The sequence below is a fragment of the Plecotus auritus genome (assembly GCF_963455305.1).
Source record: "Plecotus auritus genome assembly, chromosome: 4".
NCBI lineage: Eukaryota > Metazoa > Chordata > Mammalia > Chiroptera > Vespertilionidae > Plecotus > Plecotus auritus.
This window is the reverse complement of record NC_137775.1, coordinates 33,335,673-33,356,063: the sequence shown is the minus strand read 5'-3', so window position 1 is coordinate 33,356,063 and position 20,391 is coordinate 33,335,673. Positions and strand designations below refer to the sequence as shown.

At 41.1% G+C, this 20,391-nt stretch overlaps 1 protein-coding gene across 1 annotated transcript in view; it reads right to left on the bottom strand.

Annotated features, from left to right (window-relative positions):
* The window catches only part of ADGB (androglobin), a gene marked incomplete at both ends in the record, with an annotated part of 144,053 nt that overhangs the window by 30,004 nt on the left and 93,658 nt on the right, over positions 1-20,391 (bottom strand). The window contains 6 exons of the mRNA XM_080663871.1: positions 1,546-1,745; positions 3,386-3,570; positions 5,373-5,560; positions 10,299-10,452; positions 10,987-11,121; positions 19,887-19,980. Coding sequence (XP_080519997.1) covers positions 1,546-1,745; positions 3,386-3,570; positions 5,373-5,560; positions 10,299-10,452; positions 10,987-11,121; positions 19,887-19,980 — 956 coding nt within the window. The remainder of the gene's footprint in view (positions 1-1,545; positions 1,746-3,385; positions 3,571-5,372; positions 5,561-10,298; positions 10,453-10,986; positions 11,122-19,886; positions 19,981-20,391) is intronic.

The window sequence follows — 20,391 nt, the reverse complement described above, 5'->3', positions numbered from 1 at the left end:
CTCTTTTTCTAACTTTTTGTTCCTATAGCTTAACTCATTTTTCAATCTTTCATGCTTTCTAGTGAATTAGTTTAAAAGTCAACATTTCACTAAATGCTACTCTAGATGTGACTTACAAATTTTGATATGAAACTTTTTATTGTTTTGAATTCTTTGTATTTCATAATTTCTTTTTGCTGTTTTCACTAAAAATTAGTATATTTTATTTTGTTTCCACATTTATGGAATTTTAGGTTGTTTATTAACTTCTATATTACTGCATTTTGTTCTGATCTACATAATACAGTTTGATTTTTTATTGAGGCTTTCTGTGTTATGAAAAAAGTATTTTTCGTGTTTATTAGGTGAGATGTTTATATAGATGTCTAAAGGATTAAGCTTACACATATCTATATTTTTCAAATCCTACTGATAATTAAGTGTTTTGCTTTTCAGCTTGACCTATCAGTTGCTGAGAGATTTGTGTTAAAATCTTAACTATTAATTATTAACATTAATTTTTCTCTGTAAAATAATTTTTGCTTTTTATCCTATATAATAAAAGCCTAAAATGCTAAGTGTCCAGTTGTCCGGTCTGCTGTTCAACCAATCAAAGCGTGATAATGCTAATGATATGCTAAGGCTGCTCAACTGCTCACTGTGGTGTGCACTGACCACCAGGGGGCAGACACTCTGGTAGGTTAGCTTGTTGCTGGGGTCCGGCCAATCAGTACTGAACAAGAGGGGCCAGACACACCTGTAGCCCTCCTACAGTCCCACCCTGGCTGGCCAACCTCCATGTCCCTCCCTGGCCCCAGTTGTGCACTGGTGGGGTCCCTTGGCCTGGCCTGTGCCCTCTTGCAATCTGGGACCCTTTGGGGGATGTCAGAGAGCCGGTTTCTGCCTGATCCCAGCCGAGGGACCCCACAGGTCTGGCTGAGGGACCCCACTGGTGCACGAATTTGTGCACTGGGCCTCTAGTTTATTATAATATCTCATTAATTATGTGTATTGAGATATTAAAATATCATCACAGCTCTCTTTTGTTTCAGCTTTAAACTTTCTGTGGATCCTGATTTTATCTAACTTTAAACATTTATCTTTTCAACTTATTAATAATCCATTTGTATTTATTATATTACTGTCAGAATTCATTTCTGGCATTTTATTTTCTTAATTTCTTGTTTTAGTTTTCAATGGATAGGCCATGTTTTTTTGTTTTTTTTCTGTTGCTTTAAATTATATGCATTGTTTTACATTTCTTTAACAAGATATACAAATCAGTTTTTATTAATATTGTGACCCTTTTAAAAGTTATGAGGCCTTTTACAACTTAGGATAACCACCTATGTAACATAAGATAATTATATTTACACTATAGGGTCAGTGTACAGATTGAATTGCCACATATTTAAAATTTTTGGCATAGAGAAACCCTTCAATTCTGATTATGCACCCATGACAGTGTATATACAGAGCATTATTTATTGACAATTTTTAGGAAAAGAATTTACGTGAGATTTTTAGGAGCAGTGCAATTGAATACTTAATTTAAATGTAATATACCTGCTGTGATATGCCAGCATTTTCGTCTAGCAAGGGCATATTGGCAGTTTCCTCTTCCAAAACAAGCTGACTGGTGTCTATTGTTGCACTTCCAGGTCTACCTTTACTGGCTCTCTGGCTTCCCTGGGAAAATTTCTTCTTAGCATACATTTCTTGTTCTTTCTTGGATGGAGTATGAAGTAAAAGAATTTGCTTGCTAGCTGAATAGAAAAAATATTAAGCTTAAGTTAAAATATGTGAAATGCACAGATATTACTGACTGTATTATTTAGTTATTTTCCTTTATAAGACATTCAAAAGGAAAGTCAATTTGTTTTGTTTTAATGAGATAAAAACCAACTGGCTTCTTGGAAATATTCTGATCTTACAGAAACTTACTATAACAGTATGTGACTAGCACAGAGCAATGCATCTTCCGAGCAGCCGCTGACTGCTGAAAGAATACACAAGAGTTCAACGATTTCTCATTCATTCTGCGCCACTCCAGTGATACCAATACCACACAATATGACAGCTTCAGTGTTTTATAGTAAGTGTGTATATGTTATCACACTTTTTAAAAACTTTCATTTTAATTTCTACATTCATTATTTTGTAATTAACAATGAGCACCACTGGGAGAGATAAAAATAAAGATGTATGGAATGTCATTTATTAATTCATTAAATGTGTATCGAGGGGACATAAGTGAAGAACATAGAGGTATTCCAATTTCAACCAGGACAGAATAATGGGCATTGGATTATCCTCATACCATACAAATGATAAAATTGGACAAAATATATAAAGCAACTACTTGCAGTCACTGGGCAATAGACAGTCCAGGATGTGGTCCTTCATAAAAGGGAAACACACAAGATGATGGCTCCACTCCCCCAGATTTCTGCCTGTGAGAACTTTCTACACTGCACAGGGAAGGAGAGTCCCGACAGGGAGCATCGGTGTTGTTATGTTCAGGAAGCAAAGATGGGAGTTTGTGAGGCAAGGTACCACAGAGGAAGCAGCTAAGAAGCAAAGGAGCTCAGAATTATGCAGAGGGTTCCACCAGAGTTCTTAGCTGAATTCTAAACTTCATTTATACAAACACCTAACTGTATCTGGCAAACAAATTATTTTATGAGCCTAATGGAGATGCTTAATGTTGTACAAGCAGATTTGAATGAAAAATTACAATGTGAATTGAGTACTGAAAATGACCCAAAGGGTGTGCAGGGATGAAGGACCAATGATGGGAGAGGAGACATATTTAAAAAACGCACAAAAAACCTGCTTAACTTGCAATTTTACCCAAGCTCAGCCTCACTAATATGACACAATGCATGTTTTTTTTTTTTTTTTTTTAAATATATTTTATTGATTTCTTACAGAGAGGAAGGAGGAGGGATAGAGAGTTAGAAACATCGATGAGAGAGAAACATCGATCAGCTGCCTCCTGCACACCTCCCACTGGGGATGTGCCCGCAACCAAGGTACATGCCCTTGACCGGAATAGAACCCGGGACCCTTCAGTCCGCAGGCCGACGCTCTATCCACTAAGCCAAACCGGTTTCGGCCACAATGCATGTTTTATAGTATGTAGAGCTTTAGACACTTCCCTGTATCTAAAGCACTACATCTGTGTGCTAACAGTGTCATCACAGTGTGGAGTCTTTTCAGTTCTCTGCTCCTCCAAATTCTTAATCATATTGGGAAGGCATATCCATGGGCTACAATGACAAAAAGGGGTACAACTGCAATAATGTCAACATTAAAACTTTTTTAATAAAATAAAAATATAAATAAATAAGTAAATAATTAAAACAAAACAAAACAAACAAACAAACAAACAAAACAAGCTTACACTGGGAGCTCAGAACTTTTTCATTCCCCAAGAAGCTAAATACTGGGATTATGGCTTGGCCTTTCCCGGTGGTGCTAATGACAACTTCTTCACTCTCTAGAACCTGTAGCTTGATGAAGGCATCTGGCTTGGACACACGTACATGGATTGTAACAAGGTGTGGTAATACAGCTCTCACCGAATACCTATAAAGAAAGACACTCAAGTTTATCAGCAACTGTATTGGTCTTTTCCTCCACCAGCAAGGAAACTATAACTTGCTGATATGATAACCTAAAAGTAAAACCACTCTGCAAAATCAACTAAAATCCTGTAAATATTATGGCTATTGTACACTTTGGCAAAATTCCCAAAAAGGTCTGGTACAATTAAATAAATATAGGACCTTCATTGTTATCATTAAATCTTAAACAGAAAATGTAACTTTTTGTTAGCTATGATAAGCATTCACTTATAAAACTTGACAGATCGGCAAACTAGTGTCAAACTTGTCCAATACAGCCTCCTCCTCTCCAGCTGGGCAAAAACCACAGCTGGCCAGAGCAGCAGGCCTCAAAGCTTTCCTTGATTCTCAAAATACAGAAAAATCAAAAGTAGTTTGCACCGCCTGCACGCGCAACCTTTACTGCGCAGGTTGGGAACCTCTTGCTAAAAACTGGACCATACAGTCAAACTCCATCCCAACTCCTCCCTTAAAACAATTTAAGAGGTTTTTTTGTTTGTTTTGGGTTTCCCCTCCCCTATTATTGTGGAATCCTTGCAAATGCTCAGAATCCTATCAACTTTCAATTTCTCTTAAAATTAGCTTTTCTGAGTATCCTCCCTTTCCTTTATCTTAACACCCCTCCTTATTCCTCCTTGTTGTTGGTTTTTGTACACGTGCAGTCTCATCCATCTTAAAAACGCATCAAAACAAAACAAAAAACAAAACAAAAAAATCTCCAGCCAACCCTGCCATCCAAGAACTCTCACTCCTCTCCAGCTCGCCATCTAGGGGACTTGGCTACCTCCACCGTCCTCATCTCATCACCTCCCAGTCGCTCACAGCACTCCACTGGGCCCCCAACCCAGGTGTGAAACTTGCTCTTGACACAGTTTCAAGCAGCTTGTCACCACCCTTTAGAAACTTCTGGTTCTCATGTTTATTGACCTTTAAGGAGAATTTGATATGTTTGAATCAACCTTCTCTAAAACTCTTCCCTTATGAGCATGACAACTTTTGTATCATATTTTCAGAAAGAAGAAGGGGCTGTAGGAAATGACCAGTACCAACAAATTGTATTCTGAAATTTCAGCACAGAGGAGTAGCTGTTGAAAATCATCATTAAAAGTGATTGATCTTTAAAAATAACAAAAATGAATCCAGGCTATTTTGAGATAACAGAAAAGGCATGGGCAAAGCAAACTCATATGTCATAAATACAATGGAGCCATAAATTCCAGAAAACAGCATTTCTATAGACAAAATATAATGAGGCTCTGAAGTAGTGGAGGGACATTGAGAACAGAGAGAAGGGCTTGGAGATTAAAGGCAAGTCTGATTAGCAAGCAAAAGGACTGATTAGCGAAAGAGAGTGGAGTCTATAATGAGGCTTTTCATGGAAAGTATATAGATACACATGAAAAGAAGGTTAATTGGCAGATAAGGAGAAACCCACTAGTCAAAGAAGCAATAGCACAAAAAGAAAGTATTAAGAGAAAAGAGTGCTATGAAGAATGCTTAATAAAAGTCAATGATACTTAGCTAGAATCACTGTCATTATATGCAACCACATAGGCTTGATATCCTGTATACCATCTATATAATAAAATTACTCTCTAATTTAATTGTTTCTAAGAGAGTATATAAATTAAAATTCCAAATGACTCAGAATTTTGCTACAGAATTTATTGTTTTTAATAATACTAATATGTAAAAATGTAATAAAAGGAATATTTTAAGAAGACTGTATTTCCCCTTCTATCATGTACTGAATTATATTCATACCTGAATACAATTTTCTTATCATTGGGTATATAGTAATCTCTGATTTCTTTTATGGCAAAGGTGCTGCATGGAAAATCTCGAGAGAGGCTTGGGAGTGGGTTGTAAGAACCAATGAGACGTAGTTTCCATCGTGAGGCGGATATATATGAGTCACCAGTGTATGCTTCAGCCACGAATGTGTATCCTTTCTAAAGATAAGGAAAGAGAATTGCACAGAACAAAGTCACATTGCCACTAGTCTCTTCCATGTACAATATGTGGCTTTTCAGTACTGAAATACTTTAGCATCTTGATATACATAAAGATCCCAAGGTCTTTGATAAACACCAAATCAGTAGCATTATTTCTTGAAATCCCTCTTAGAAAGAGTCATCTTACATGTTTTCAGAGACAATGAATAACTCTTAACACTTTGATTTGTGTGATTCCCTACCTATAAGATAAAGTGATTAACGGTAGTAATAAATTGTTTTATTGGTTCCTAAGGCAGCTTTTTATCATTGCATCATCCTGGAGTACCCCAGTAGCTTCCTACTTGATATCCCTGTCTTCTCGAATCATCTTTCTAGGTACAAGATGAGGAAAGCAGAAGAGATTATGGAAATGTAGTTCCTTTGGGAGGTAAAGATAACAAACTGACAGCAGATCTGGTTCCATGAAACCGAGATGTGAGTCTGGAGATGAGCTCTTTAGGTTGGAGAAAAGCAGCAGCTAAGGGACCTGAGAAAGTAATAACATCCTAGTGGGCAATAGCTGGGTTCAACATAACTGGCCAAGGAGTCGGTGAAGTAAGAGATGATAATGAAGTACAAAGAAGCACAATAACATAATGAGACACAAGAGCCCCAAGTAATTTTGAGCTTATAACTCCAGATACTTCTAATAAGAAAGAAAAAGATAAGATTTGTATTTCAGTTGCTATCAGATGAGAGAAAGCTCTCTGATGTGTTTAGATTTCCAGAAACAAAAATCAGGAATGCATAAGATAGAATAAATGCGTAACATTGCAATAAATGTCCAGGAGTATTAACTAGAATGCAAATACTCATAATGAGATGAGACTTGCAACACTAATAAAGACCTTTTGATATGTTTAGAGCAAGGAGAAAAGAAAAATAAATCAGGTATATGAAATATTTTTATCTGCAAATTGTAATGCAAAGATTTACTGCTATTTTCATTATTATTTGAACTTGTGTACTAATGTATTAAAGGAGCAAAACAAAGTAAAAGGATTCTTATTTTTTGTTGGTCTAGACTCAGAGAATAACTTTGGTAGGGAAAAGAAGAGTTATAAAATAATAGGATAGGTATCAGTAAGTGAAAATCTAAAGCTAAACCAGTGATAGGATTATAAGAGAAGACCTGGCTTATTCTGAATGATTTTAAAACTCTTGAGTAAAAAGAGAAACATAATAGACTACTGCACAATGAGAAACTTCATAAATGAGTATTTTGAATCACAGTTTTTGAAATATTATGAAAAAATAAAACAATTCCGAATGTTTAACCCTGTTTTATTTTTTAAATCTAGAATACAGGTTTTTTTTTTTTACATAAAACAAATGAATATCTTGAGAGATACTAGTTATGTGGACATACATTGAAAAATGTTGACCAACTGTCAAAATACCTTGCAGGTGCCAAATGCTAATGCAATCATGAGCTACAAGACAATGGAATAATGATCCTCCTTAGATTTAGGTGGGTCAAGATTTTCCTTAGAGGCTGCATTCAGTTCTGGAAACCACAATATAGAAGGAACAGAGATAATTTGGAGAAATATCCAAAGAACAGGAATCATTAAGAAAGAAAAACCATACCACAAAAGAAACCACTGAAGCTATTCTTAGACATCATCCTCCTCATTCTTTCAACCCCCCTAAAATTAGCTCATATGAGAGGGGGTGGCTACTTTTGTTGCAATCCTGAATTTTCAATTAAAAATTATACTTAAACTAGAGGCCCCGTGCACGAATTTCGTGTACGGGGGGTGTGTCCCTCAGTCCAGCCTCCACCCTCTCCAATCTGGGACCCCTCGAGGGATGTCCGATTGCTCATTTAGGCCCGATCCTATCGGATCAGGCCTAAACAGGCAGTCAGACATCCTTCTCACAATCCAGGACTGCTGGCTCCCAACTGCTCGCCTGCCTGTCTTCATGATTGCCCCTAACCGCTTCTGCCTGCCAGCCTGATCACCCCCTAACCACTCCCCTGCCAGCGTGATTGATGCCTAACTGCTCCCCTGCCAGCCTGATTGCCCCTAACTGCCCTCCTCTGCTGGCCTGGTCACCCCTAACTGCCCTCCCCTGAAGGCCTGGTCACCCCTAACTGCCTTCCTCTGCAGGCATGGTCACCCCTAACTGCCCTCCCCTGCAGGCCTGGTCCCCCTCAACTGCCCTTCCCTGCAGGCCCAGTCGCCCCCAACTTCCCTCCTCTGCTGGCCTGGTCACCCCTAACTGCTCTCCCCTGCAGGCTTGATTGCCCCCAACTGCCCTCCCTTGCAGGCCTGGTCCCCCCCCAACTGCTCTCCCCTCCTGGCCTGATTGCCCACAACTGTCCTCCCTTGCAGGCCTGGTTCCTCCCAGTTGCCCTCCCCTGCTGGCCATCTTGTGGTGGCCATCTTGTGTCCACATGGGAGCAACTATCTTTGACCACATGGGGGCAGCCATCTTGTGTGTTTGAGTGACGGTCAATTTGCATATCACTCTTTTCTTAGATAAGATAGAGGCCTGGTGCATGGGAGGGGGCCGGCTGGTTTGCCCTGAAGGGTGTCCCGGAGCAGGGTGGGGGTTCCCTTGGGGTGTGGAGCAGCCTGGGCGAGGGGCCTGTGGTTTGCAGGCTGGCCACGCCCCCCGGCGACTCAAGCGGAGGCCCTGGTATCTGGGATTTAATTATCTTTTATAATTGGAACTTTGTAGCATTGAGCGGAGGCCAGGGCCAGCCAGGGCGGGCGGGAAGTTTGGATTCCTCCATTGGCAGGGGCAACCCTAGCCTCCAGCTGGCTCCAGCTCCATGGCTGCTGCCATTTTGTTGGGATTTATTTATCTTCTATAATTGAAATTTTGTAGCCTTGAGCGGAGGTCAGGGCAGGCCAGGGCAGGCGGAAAGCTTGGCTTCCTCCATTGCCGGGGGCAACCCAAGCCTCCTTCTCTCTCCAGCTCTGTCGCCGCCGCCATATTTGTTGGGTTAATTTGCATACTTGCTCCTGATTGGCTGGTTGGCGTGGTTTGTGGGCGTAGCAGAGGTACATTCAATTTGCATGTTTCTCTTTTATTAGATAGGACAAGAGACCTGATGCATGAAATTTGTGCAAGAGGCTCAGCCCTCGCAGCCCTGGCTTTGTCTGGAAGATTGTCCAGAAGGATATCTGGAAGGTCATTCAGCTCTCTGGTCTAATTAGCATATTATGCTTTTATTATTATAGATGGAAAATAGGATGGTCTTCTGTATATGGACTGAAAATGCATCATTTAGAGCTCCCCCAATGAGCCCCCAAATTCATGCTTACTCACAGAAGAGAGATCTTCACTGGAGTTAATAAACAAAAACCAAACCAAATCCAAACAACAAAGTATGCTACCTGTAAATAAGTATCAGATTCTTTTTTGGTTCAACTCAAATGGTCCCTACCAAAATTAAGTGTCAGTGACTAATATAAGTTTACTTATCTAGTAAAACAAAGAGCTCATTTCTAGAATTTGATGACATTTATGACCTTGATAGAGTTGCCCCTTGAACAAAATAATCTTTTCTATATGAGTCTTTGTGATTATTTCCAATAATCACAAATTAAATAAATGTTTCTATTCAAAAGGAAATCTAGGTCTTATTTTTTTTAAAATATATTTTATTAATTTTTTAGAGAGAGGAAGGGAGAGGGATAGAGAGTTAGAAACATCGATGAGAGAGAAACATCGATCAGCTGCCTCCTGCACACCTCCTACTGGGGATGTGCCCACAACCAAGGTACGTGCCCTTGACCGGAATCGAACCTGGGACCCTTCAGCCCGCAGGCCGACGCTCTATCCACTGAGCCAAACCGGTTTCGGCTAGGTCTTATTTTTAAAAATCACTAAAACAACTCAAAAGAGCTATTGGGTTTTTTATGGAATCATTAAACTTTTTTATTTTTTCTACAAATCAGTACTCATTAGATAGGTATGTCTTAATTTCTATAAAATAATGCATAGAATCATAGACTGATGTAAACCTCAGAAGTCAGTTACAACCACAACTCAAAGAGAAAAGTGAAGTTCAAAGTCATACAGCTAAACAATGAAAGATCACAGCTAAAGTAGATTTCCTGGTTACCAGTCCATGTATACACTAATTTTTGTCATGATTTCCCCCCAGAGGAAATGACCAAAAACACAAATATGAGATTCAAATAAACAGAGAGGCAGTGTGATTTCAGTGAATGACAGGGTCATTCACACAGCAGGAGTAATGTGCCAAGTGCTCCTCTCCTGGGAAGGAATCGTAGCCCTAGAAAATATGGGGTGGCAGGTGCTGAGTGGCTGTACAGTCATCTGAAATATTTAGGAATAGAATAAAGACCTAGTGGGAAACTGAGACAACCAGCTGATTTGATTTAGGGATAGGACTAAACGAGCTCTTTAGTTCCATTTCCATTTTAAGGGTTTGTATGGTTTTATGATTTTAATAATGAGAATTTCTATTGCTTTCCTTTTCTTATTTTCTTTGGAGAGAAGAAAGAAGAGGGTTTAGAGGTGAATGTCCTAGCACTCACATTAAGTACATTCTGCTGTCAAATAAGAGAACTTCTATGGAACAAGACCATGACCTTATTCCTCCGTTACGTAGATTGAAGGCATCTCCACTGTACCTCCTCCTGAAACCTCTACAAAGTACAAGCTTTTCACCGCCATTCTATCAGACAGGGAGAATAAATTTTATACCTACCTTATTCTTGGTATAAAGATAAGGCACCACTTTTTGGAATAGCTTTGGCACTTGTTCCATTGTGTCATTATTAACAACATGGAGCATACAGACTGGAATTGTAGTATATACTTTGGGAACCAAAATCATATCTTGATGAAACGAAAATATTTCTCTGTAATTACAAAAGCATGAACTTTCCCTTGACACGAATTGTAAAGAAAGTTTGAAATTAGGTTTGATACTAAGAAATAAACACTTAAGTTTAAAGTTCCAAATAACTATAAGGTGCACCTATTGCTTTCCTTTAAAATGATGATTAACATATTATTTTATCATGCCAATGCAAATCTGTTAAGAAATTCAATTTTGTAAGTAATTTATGACTTTTACCTAATATGCCATTGCTTAGAAATTAAATTATTTCTTTCTATACCAAAAGCACATCAATTTATGATATTATGGTTACCACACTAATAAAAAGCTCTAATAATTAACTTCACATTTTTCATATTTTGTCTAAGGAAACATGTATAAATACTTCTGTACTATCTCATTGATCCATAGCAAATGTAGAAAAAATTTTAACTAAGCTATGAAAGCAACTTACAAGTTCATGCATTTACTACTGTCATGAATAAAACTCTATATATATGAATATACATGACTTTTAAAGGAGACATCACTTACCAATATATGAGAGCCTCACCTGAATACTATAAACCAACTATTTGGTGGCTGGTCTGTGTAAGTTACAGTATAGTCAGCAAAAGCAATCTTAGTTTCTTCATCTTGATAGCATGGATAAGATTCAATAGACTTGCACTTGCTTTTAAACATTAGTCTAGAAATATAAAAATAATTTAAGTACCAATGGCAACAGCAACTTTAAAAATAAATTCTATTTACAAAATAAGAAATTGGTAAAAATTAGCATAAAGTATTATACTCATTGATCAAAGGGAGCTGTGGGGCTCATCAGTCATGGCATCAAGGTAGGGCAGACCACTCCAGGTCAACCATGAAAGATATCACTCAAAGGTGCTCAAAGTTATCTGCAGTTCTTTGTCAAGGAAGAACCTAATTCATGATCCTGGGAGTAATTGTGTTTATAGGTGGAAAATCAGGACCAAAGTTCAAGCTGTATGGGTAGGAAAACTAGAAGCAGGCAAAGTAGCAATAAAACTCGGTGGCAGCCATGAAAATTCTGGAGTGGACATAGAGAAATCGATACTAGGATGGAGTTTAAAGTGTGGAATGGATTTAGAAAAATATAGAGTAAAAGACTAAGACCTTGAACAAGGGAAGAGTGCAGAGCTTTCTTTTTACATGATTTCTGGTACATGAGTGAGTAGTGAGTGCAACTGGTAAATTATGGGCTGAAGTGTCTCCACGTTTGCACCCTGGAAGGCGGTGACATATTCCAGAACATAATGAAAGTGAAGTGAGGGATTCTCTGGGTCATATTCTTCCCACTCTGTCAGCAACTGGATCTAGCACAAGGAATCTAGGATCTTGCATATAATCTCCCTGGTAGTGGCTGGGATAGAAGGCATAATAAGCATAGAAAATGGTTCCCTACTAAAGGTCTAGACAGAGCTCTCAGTGTTCTTGGCTTCTAGATGGTTTAATTGTAAAGCCATGGAGATTCTCATGGGGGGTTGTATTTATATGTCCATGTGATCACATCTTTGGTGGTGAGAGGAAATTGATAGGTTTATACTTGGAAGACTTTTAAGCCTTTTAAAGTAGTCACAAGAACAAGGACTGGCCATATATCCTGGTTTACTTGAAGCAGCCTGGGTTATGCTCATAGTCCTAGCATAATTATAAACAGTACCCCCTCTGTCTGTAAAAGTGTCCCAGTTTGGATGATAAATAAACTAATCATCCTAATGACCAACTATAATGTGGTAGTCTGACAATGTAGAACACCATCATCTAACACCTGGGGCTGGCCTAATCACTATTCTTGTCAAAGTTTCTTTCCTTTTTTTTTTTTTTTAAATAAATCTTTATTGTTCAGATTATTACAGATGTTCCTCTTTCTCCCCCTCCCATAGATCCCCTCCACCCTGTTCCCACCCCACCCTGTGCCCTTACTCCCCCCACTTTCCTCATTCCTAGGTGTACAATTTTTGTCCAGTCTCTTCCCGCACCCCCACACCCCCTTCCCCCCCGAGAATTGTCAGTTCACTCCCTTTCTATGCCCCTGATTCTATTATATTCACCAGTTCATTCTGTTGATCAGATTTTTTATTCACTTGATTTTTAGATTCACTTGTTGATAGATATGTATTTGTTATCACTTTGTTGTTCATAATTTTTATCTTTACCTTTTTCTTCTTCTTCCTCTTCTTAAAGAATACCCTTCAGCATTTCATATAATACTGGTTTGGTGGTGATGAACTCCTTTAGCTTTTTCTTATCTATGAAGCTCTTTATCTGACCTTCAATTCTGAATGATGGCTTTGCTGGGTAGAGTAATCTTGGTTGTAGGTTCTTGCTATTCATCACTTTGTTGTTTTTTGTTTGTATGTTTGTTTAATATATTTTATTGATTTTTTACAGAGAGGAAGGGAGAGGGATAGAGAGTTAGAAGCATCGATGAGAGAGAAACATCGATCAGCTGCCTCCTGCACACCCCCTACTGGGGATGTGCCTGCAACCAAGGTACATGCCCTTGACTGGAATCGAACCAGGGACCTTTCAGTCCACAGGCTGACGCTCTATCCACTGAGCCAAACCGGTTTCGGCCATCACTTTGAATATTTCTTGCCACTCCCGTCTGGCCTGCATAGTTTCTGTTGAGAAATCAGCTGACAATCGTATGGGTACTCCCTTGTAGGTAACTAACTGTTTTTCTCTTGCTGCTTTTAATATTCTCTCTTTGTCTTTTGCTCTTGGCATTTTAATTATGATGTGTCTTGGGTGGTCCTCTTTGGATTCCTTTTGTTTGGGGTTCTCTGTGCTTCCTGGACTTGTAAGTCTATTTCTTTCACCAGGTAGGGGAAGTTTTCTGTCATTATTTCTTCAAATAAGTTTTCAGTATCTTGCTCTCTCTCTGCTTCTGGCACCCCCATAATTCAGATGTTGGTATGCTTGAAGTTGTCCCAGAGACTCCTTACACTAGCTTCATATTTTTGGATTCTTTTTTTTTTTTTTTTGCTTTTCCAGTTGGGTGTTTTTTGCTTCTTTGTATTTCAAATCTTTGACTTGATTCTTAGGATCCTCTAGTCTGTTGAATCTCTGTATATTATTCTTTATTTCAGTCAGTGTATGCCCAATTTCTAATTGGTCCTTTTTCATATCCTTGAGGGTCTCGCTAAATTTATCAGAGGTTTCTAGAAGATTCTTGAGTAACCTTATAACCATGGTTTTGAAATCTATATCTAGTAGGTTGCTTTCCTCCATTTCTGTCATTTGAGACCTGTTTCTTTGTCTCTGCATTTTGGTTGCTTCCCTGAGTTGATAGATTGGCTTTGTGTGTGAGGTGTCCTATAGGGCCCAGTGGCTCAGCCTCCCCAGTTACCTGGGGTGGACACTCTTGGTGCACCCCTTTGTGGGCTGTGTGTACAGCCTTGTTGTAGTTAAGCCTTGATTGCTGTTGTTATTACTGGGAGGAACTGACCTCCATGCCAAATGGCTATGAGGATCAGTTGTGTATACGATGGGAGAACTTCTGTGCTGGAGACACCCTTATGGGGCAAGACTTGCTTCAGTGGGGGCTTTGGTGCTCACTGAGTCTGCCCCTTGAGTGTGTCTCTTATGGATGTGAAGAGTTGTAATCTGGATGGTCTTATTTGACAACTGGGTACACTGGCTCTTGGATCTCCAAGGAGGTGCAAAGACAGCCACTGCCTGAGGCCACCCAGCAGGAGCTACAGAGAGATCTGCAGGTTCCTCCTCTTTGTTTGGGTTTGGAGGTGCCCAGATGAGGCCCAGCTGTGAAGCAATGCAAGCTGCTGTCCAGCTTTGGGCCTTCTTTTGGGGGCTCTGGAGCTCTCTGACCCAGCTACAATATGTTAGGATTTAGATTGCAAAAGGCCAGGCCACTCATATGCAAAAGCCTCTGCGCACAGCTTGGGTGGGGTTGTAAATTGGGTGGGGTCGCAGGGAATCACCAGGGCAGAGGAAACAGCAATGGATGACTGTTAGCCCTGCCCTGAAGAGGTTCCCGGGTCTCTGTGTCATGAGGCACCGTGCAGGAACAATGATCGCTGCAAGCACCTCTGAGAGAAAGCCATCCTCATGTTCTGGGCCCGATGCCAGACAGTCCAGTTTCTCCCTGTATGAGTCTGGGTCCCCAGAGTCTCACCCGGAACTGGAGTTCAGAGCAATCGGGAGCTTGTATCTCCCTCCCAATTGAAAAAGACAACAGCGTACTCAGTTGCCAGCCCATTTCCGCACGCGCCTCCGTACCTCCACACTTCACTTCTGCACCTCCTCCGAGTCTCAATGTGCTTTTCTCTTTCCTTCAAGTTGTATAAATTCCATTCAGCCAGCCTTCCTGTGGTTCTGGATGATATCTGTTTTGTCTTTTATTTATTTATTTTTTAAATAAATCTTTATTGTTCAGATTATTACAGGTGTTCCTCTTTTATTCCCCCTAGCTCCCCTCCACCTGATTCCCCAACCCACCCCATGCCCTTACCCCCCGCCACTGTCTTTATCCATAGGTGTAAGCTTTTTGTCCAGTCTCTTCCCGCACCCCTCACACCCCCTCCCCCCTGAGAATTGTCAGTCCACTCCCTTTCTATGTCCCTGATTCTATTATATTCACCAGTCCATTCTGTTCTTCAGATTTTTTATTCACTTGATTTTTAGATTCACTTGTTGGTAGGTATGTATTTGATGTCATTTTGTTGTTCATAATTTTTATCTTTACCTTTTTCTTCTTCTTCCTCTTCTTAAAGAACACCCTTCAGCATTTCATGTAATCCTGGTTTGGTGGTAATGAACTCCTTTAGCTTTTTCTTGTCTGTGAAGCTCTTTATCTGACCTTCAACTCTGAATGATAGCTTTGCTGGGTAGAGTAATCTTGGTTGTAGGTTCTTGCTGTTCATCACTTTGAAAATTTCTTGCCACTCCCTTCTGGCCTGCATAGTTTCTGCCGAGAAATCAGCTGACAGTTGTATGGGTGCTCCCTTGTAGGTAACTAACCATTTTTCTCTTGCTGCTTTCAAGATTCTCTCTTTGTCTTTTGCCCTTGGCATTTTAATTATGATGTGTCTTGGTGTGGTCCTCTTTGGATTCCTCTTGTATGGGGTTCTGTGTGCTTCCTGAACTTGTAAGTCTATTTCTTTCACCAGGTAGGGAAAGTTTTCTGTCATTATTTCTTCTAATAGGTTTTCAATATTTTGCTCTTTCTCTTCTTCTGGCACCCCAAAAATTCGGATGTTGGTACGCTTAAAGTTGTCCCAGAGGCTCCTTACACTATCTTCATATTTTTGGATTTTTTTCTTTTTGTTTTTCTGGTTGGGTGTTTTTTGTTTCCTCATATTTCAGATCTTTGGTTTGATTCTTAGGGTACGTTGATCTACAGTTGAGATTCTGTATATTCTTTATTTCAGACAGTGTGTGCTTAATTTCTGACTGGTCCTTTTCCATTTTTTTGGCATTCTCATTAAGGTTCTTGAAGGTCTCACTAAGCTCCTTGGAGGTCTCATCAAGTTTCTCAGCGGTTTTCAGAAGATTCTTGAGTAACCTTATAAATGTGGTTCTGAACTCTATGTCGTCCATTAGTTTGCTTTCCTCCATTTCTCTCATTCGTGACATGTTTCTTTGTCTCCACATTTTGCTGCTTCCTTGTGTTGATAAAGTGGCTTTGTGTGGTAGGTGACCTATAGGGGCCAGTAGCTCAGCCTCCCCAATCACCTGAGGTGGACGCCTTTGGTATACCCCTTTGTGGGCTGAGTGAAAGTCTTGGTGTAGTTAAGCCTTGATTGCTGTTGGTACACTGGGAGGAATTGACCTCCAGGCCAACTGGCTGTGAGGACCCACTGTGTCTATAATGGAAGAACTGCTGCGCTGGAGACACGCTTATGGTGCAGGACTTGTTTCAGTGGGGCTTTGGTGCTCACTGAGTCTGCCTCTTGAATGTATCACTTATGGATGTGAGGAGTTGAAATCTGGTGTCTCACACTGACCACTAGGTACACTGGCTTCTGGATCTCCAATGGGGTGCAGGTCAGCTACTGTCTGAGGCCACCCAGCAGGAGCTACAGCAAGATCTACAGTTTTCTCCTCTTTGCTTGGGGTTTGGAGGTTTTGGAGCTGTCTGACCCGGGCTGCAAGTTTGCTAGGTTAAGCTGTGATAGGGCAGGCCATTCATATGCTAAAGCCGCTGCTTGGAGCTTGGGTGGGTTCGTAGATTGTGCAGGGCGGGGTCTCAGGGCGTGACTAGGCTAGGGCGTGGCAAACAGCAATGGCTGCCAGTAAGCCGGCTCTGCGGCTCTGAGTCTCCGACTGTGTCCCCGTGTCTCGCGCCTCAGCACAATAAACAATTGTTCCTGCGCGCAGCCATGCAAGCAAGCCTCCCTCACTTTCCAACACCACGGCAGACAGTCCAGCTTGTCCCAGTAGGAGTTTGGGTCCCCCGCGTCTCCCCAGAAATGAGTTCAGAGTAATCGGGAGCTTATCTCCCTTCGGGTTGAAAACAGCAGCGCTCCCAGTCACCCGTTGCCAGCCCGATTCGCACGTCTCTGTACCTCAGCTTTTCAGCGCTTGTGCACCCCTCAGTGCTGTTTGCTCTTTCCTTCTAGTTGTAGAACTTCCACTCAGCCAGCTTTCCCGTGATTCTGGGTGATAGACGTTTTGTCTTTTAGTTGTAGTTTTGAAATTGTTGTGCAAGGCAGCAGTTTAGGTGTTTACCTACGCTGCCATCTTGGATCTCCACTCTGTTTTGTCTTTTAGTTGTAGTTTTGAAGTGGTTGTGCAAGGCAGCAAGTTTAGGTATTTACCTATGCTGCCATCTTGGTTTCTCCCCAGTTTCTTTCCTTTTTCATACACCTCAGGAAATTCTAATGAAGATGGGGCCAGCCATGTTCATTAGACTATCTTGATGAACCATGTAAAATATTTTGAATGACCCAGAGAGATAACCCTGACAAACTTGAAAGATTTTGTTTTAACTTTGCATTCTAAGACAGAGAGAAAGTCATATTGGTAAACTGAGCCTTGCCCAAAGTAGACTTGGGGAAGTTCTGCCCCTTATGATCCTATATAATAAAGAGCTAATATTCAAATGGTCATCACGCCCTCACGCTGTCATTCCATAATGGCTCAGACACTCAACACTGGGGAGAGAGAAATGGGGACCTGCCAGGCACAAATGAGCTCACGAAGGAGAAATGGGGACCAGCCAGGAACAAAAGAGCGAGTGAGAGAGCAATTGGGACCAGCCAGGCTGTGGCCTGGGAAAGGGACAAGCCTCCCGCCCTATGGTCCTGGGCATCAGTGGCAGCACCTGTGCCTGCAGCCTGGGAGAGGGTAAAGTTGTCCACCCATGGTCCCCTGTGGCTGGGGCCAGCCCAGGGGCAGCCAGCCTGGGTCCTGGGTGCCTGCAGCTGGCCAGAGGGAGGGAAGCCCAGGTACCAGGTGACCAGCCAGAGGAGGGAATCCTGGGTCCTGGGTGTGAGGTGAGGCAGAGGTGGTTAGGGGCAATCAGGCCAGCAGGGGAGCAGTTAGGGGCAATTAGGCCAGTAGGGGAGAAGTTAGGGGTGATCAGGCAGGCAGGCAGAGGTGTTAGAGGTGATCAGGCAGGCAGGCAGGCAAGTGGTTAGGAGCCAGCAGTCCTGGATTGCGAGAGGCAGTCAGACATCCCCTGAGGGGTTCCAGATTGGAGAGGGTGCAGGCCGGGCTGAGGGGACTCCCTGCTCCCCCCACCCCCCATGCATGAATTTCATGCACTGGACCTCTAGTCTAAGCAAAAAGGCTCAGCTCCTCAACCTCAAAGTCCTCAATATAGTAGTAATAATAATGCCAATAATTATAATAGTGTACATATACAATTTATAATAGTATTAGCTCAATGTGCAGCATTGTGCTAAATATGTTTCCTGCGTTACTTTAATTTATCTTTACAACTATATAATGAAACTAGAGGCCCGGTGCATGAAATTCTTGGGATCAGGCCTAAACAGGCAGTCAGACATCCCTCTCACAATCTAGGACTGCTGGCTCCCATCCACTCGCCTGCCTGCCTGCCTGATTGCCCCTAACCGCTTCTGCCTGCCAGTCTGATCACCCCCAAACCACTCCCCTGCCAGCCTGATCAACTCCTAACTGCTCCCCTTCTGGCCCGAATGCCCCTAACTGCCTTCCCCTGCTGGCCTGGTCACCCCTAACTGCCCTCCCCTACAGGCCTGGTTGCCCCCAACTGCCCTCCCCTGCAGGCCTGGCCCCCCCAACTTCCCTCCCCTGCTGGCCTGGTCCCCCCCAACTGCCCTCCCCTGCAGGCCCACTCCCCCCAAGTGCCCTCCCCTGCAGGCCTGGTTCCCCCCAACTGCCCTCCTCTGCCAGCCCAGTCACCCCTAACTGCCCTCTCCTGCAGGCCTGATCACCCACAACTGCCCTCCCCTGCTGTCCATCTTGTGGTGGCCATCTTGTGTCCATATGGGGGCAGCCATTTTTGACCACATGGGGGTGGCCATCTTGTGTGTTGGAGTGATGGTCAATTTGCATATTACTCTTATTAGTTAGGATGGTAAAATAAGCTAGATTTTACCCCTAATATTACAGATGAAAAATAATTATAAGTTCAGAGGGAATAAGGAATTTACCCCAGGTCATACATCTGATAATTAACAGAGCTGAAGTTGGCATTAGGTCTTATACCAAAAGATGTGCTCTTGACCGTGTAATTAATGCCTGCTAAAATGAGGAGGTAGCTTTGGATGCTCCTGGTATTTAAGTGTCAGACTTGTCAGTTTCATTGGTCCCCTAGACATGGGTGTGGAATTCAAACTTTTGAAAGAGCATGTCCTCTATGTTGGATATTTGTTGAGTTTCTGGGAAATAAATGCTCTTGGCTATGGTGGGCAGGTCATTTGGAGAGAAATACCAGGCCCCTGAAGAAGTTATGCCTGTGTTTCAAATACACCTCCACAGTGAACTGATCTTATACCCTCAGAGGGGAGGTCATGTTTTTAGCACTTCATTTACATGAAAGTAAGGCATTGGGCATAATTTCTGGCCCATGTTAGATAAATAAAAAATAAAAAATAATAAATAAATAAATAAATAAATAAATAAATAAATAAGCAAACAAACAAAACAGAAACAAATCCATAAATACAGAGAACAAAATGATGGTTGCCAGAATGGGGGTTGGAGGGAGGGGTGAAAAAGAGGAAAACATGAAGTACAAATTGGTTGTTAAAAAATCGTCATGGGGATGTAAAGTACAGCATAGGAAATATAGTCAATAATGGTGTAATAACTAGGTACGGGGTTAAGTGGATACTAGACTTATCTGAATGATGATTTCATAAATTATATAAATGTCTAATCACTATGTTGACTATCTGAAATTAGTGTAATATTTTCTGTCAACTATAATTTTAAAAGTTTTTAAGTAAAAAAAGAAATATCATTATATTACTTTACCTTAAGAGAGAAACTGCATACTGATCTATATTAACTTCCAATGTAGCCCAAACTTTTTGAAGAACATCTGCAACACTGGCATTTTCCTTTGTGTCTAAAAATAGCAATAAAAATAGCAATATAAATGCTGTAAGTTGCCTGGAAGATGATTTTGTTCAAAGCCTTCTTTCTACAAAGGAAATTGAAACTCATGAGTAAGGTGGTATCAAAGTCATAGGCTTTATTAGCAGCAAAATCATGTATAAAATATAAAGATATATCCCTCTAGCAGAGAGCATTGTTCACCATTTTATGCTTTCACTTTATTTTTAGTTTAAAAAATCATAAAATATTCTATTATCTAATGAAATACTCATTAATGAGTTCACATCAGATCTTTTTATTGCACCAAAAATTTGTTTTGAAAATTATCATGTCAGCCCTAACTGGTTTGGCTCAGTGGATAGAGCATCGATCGGCCTGTGGACTGAAGGGTCCCTGGTTCGATTCTGGTCAAGGGCATGTA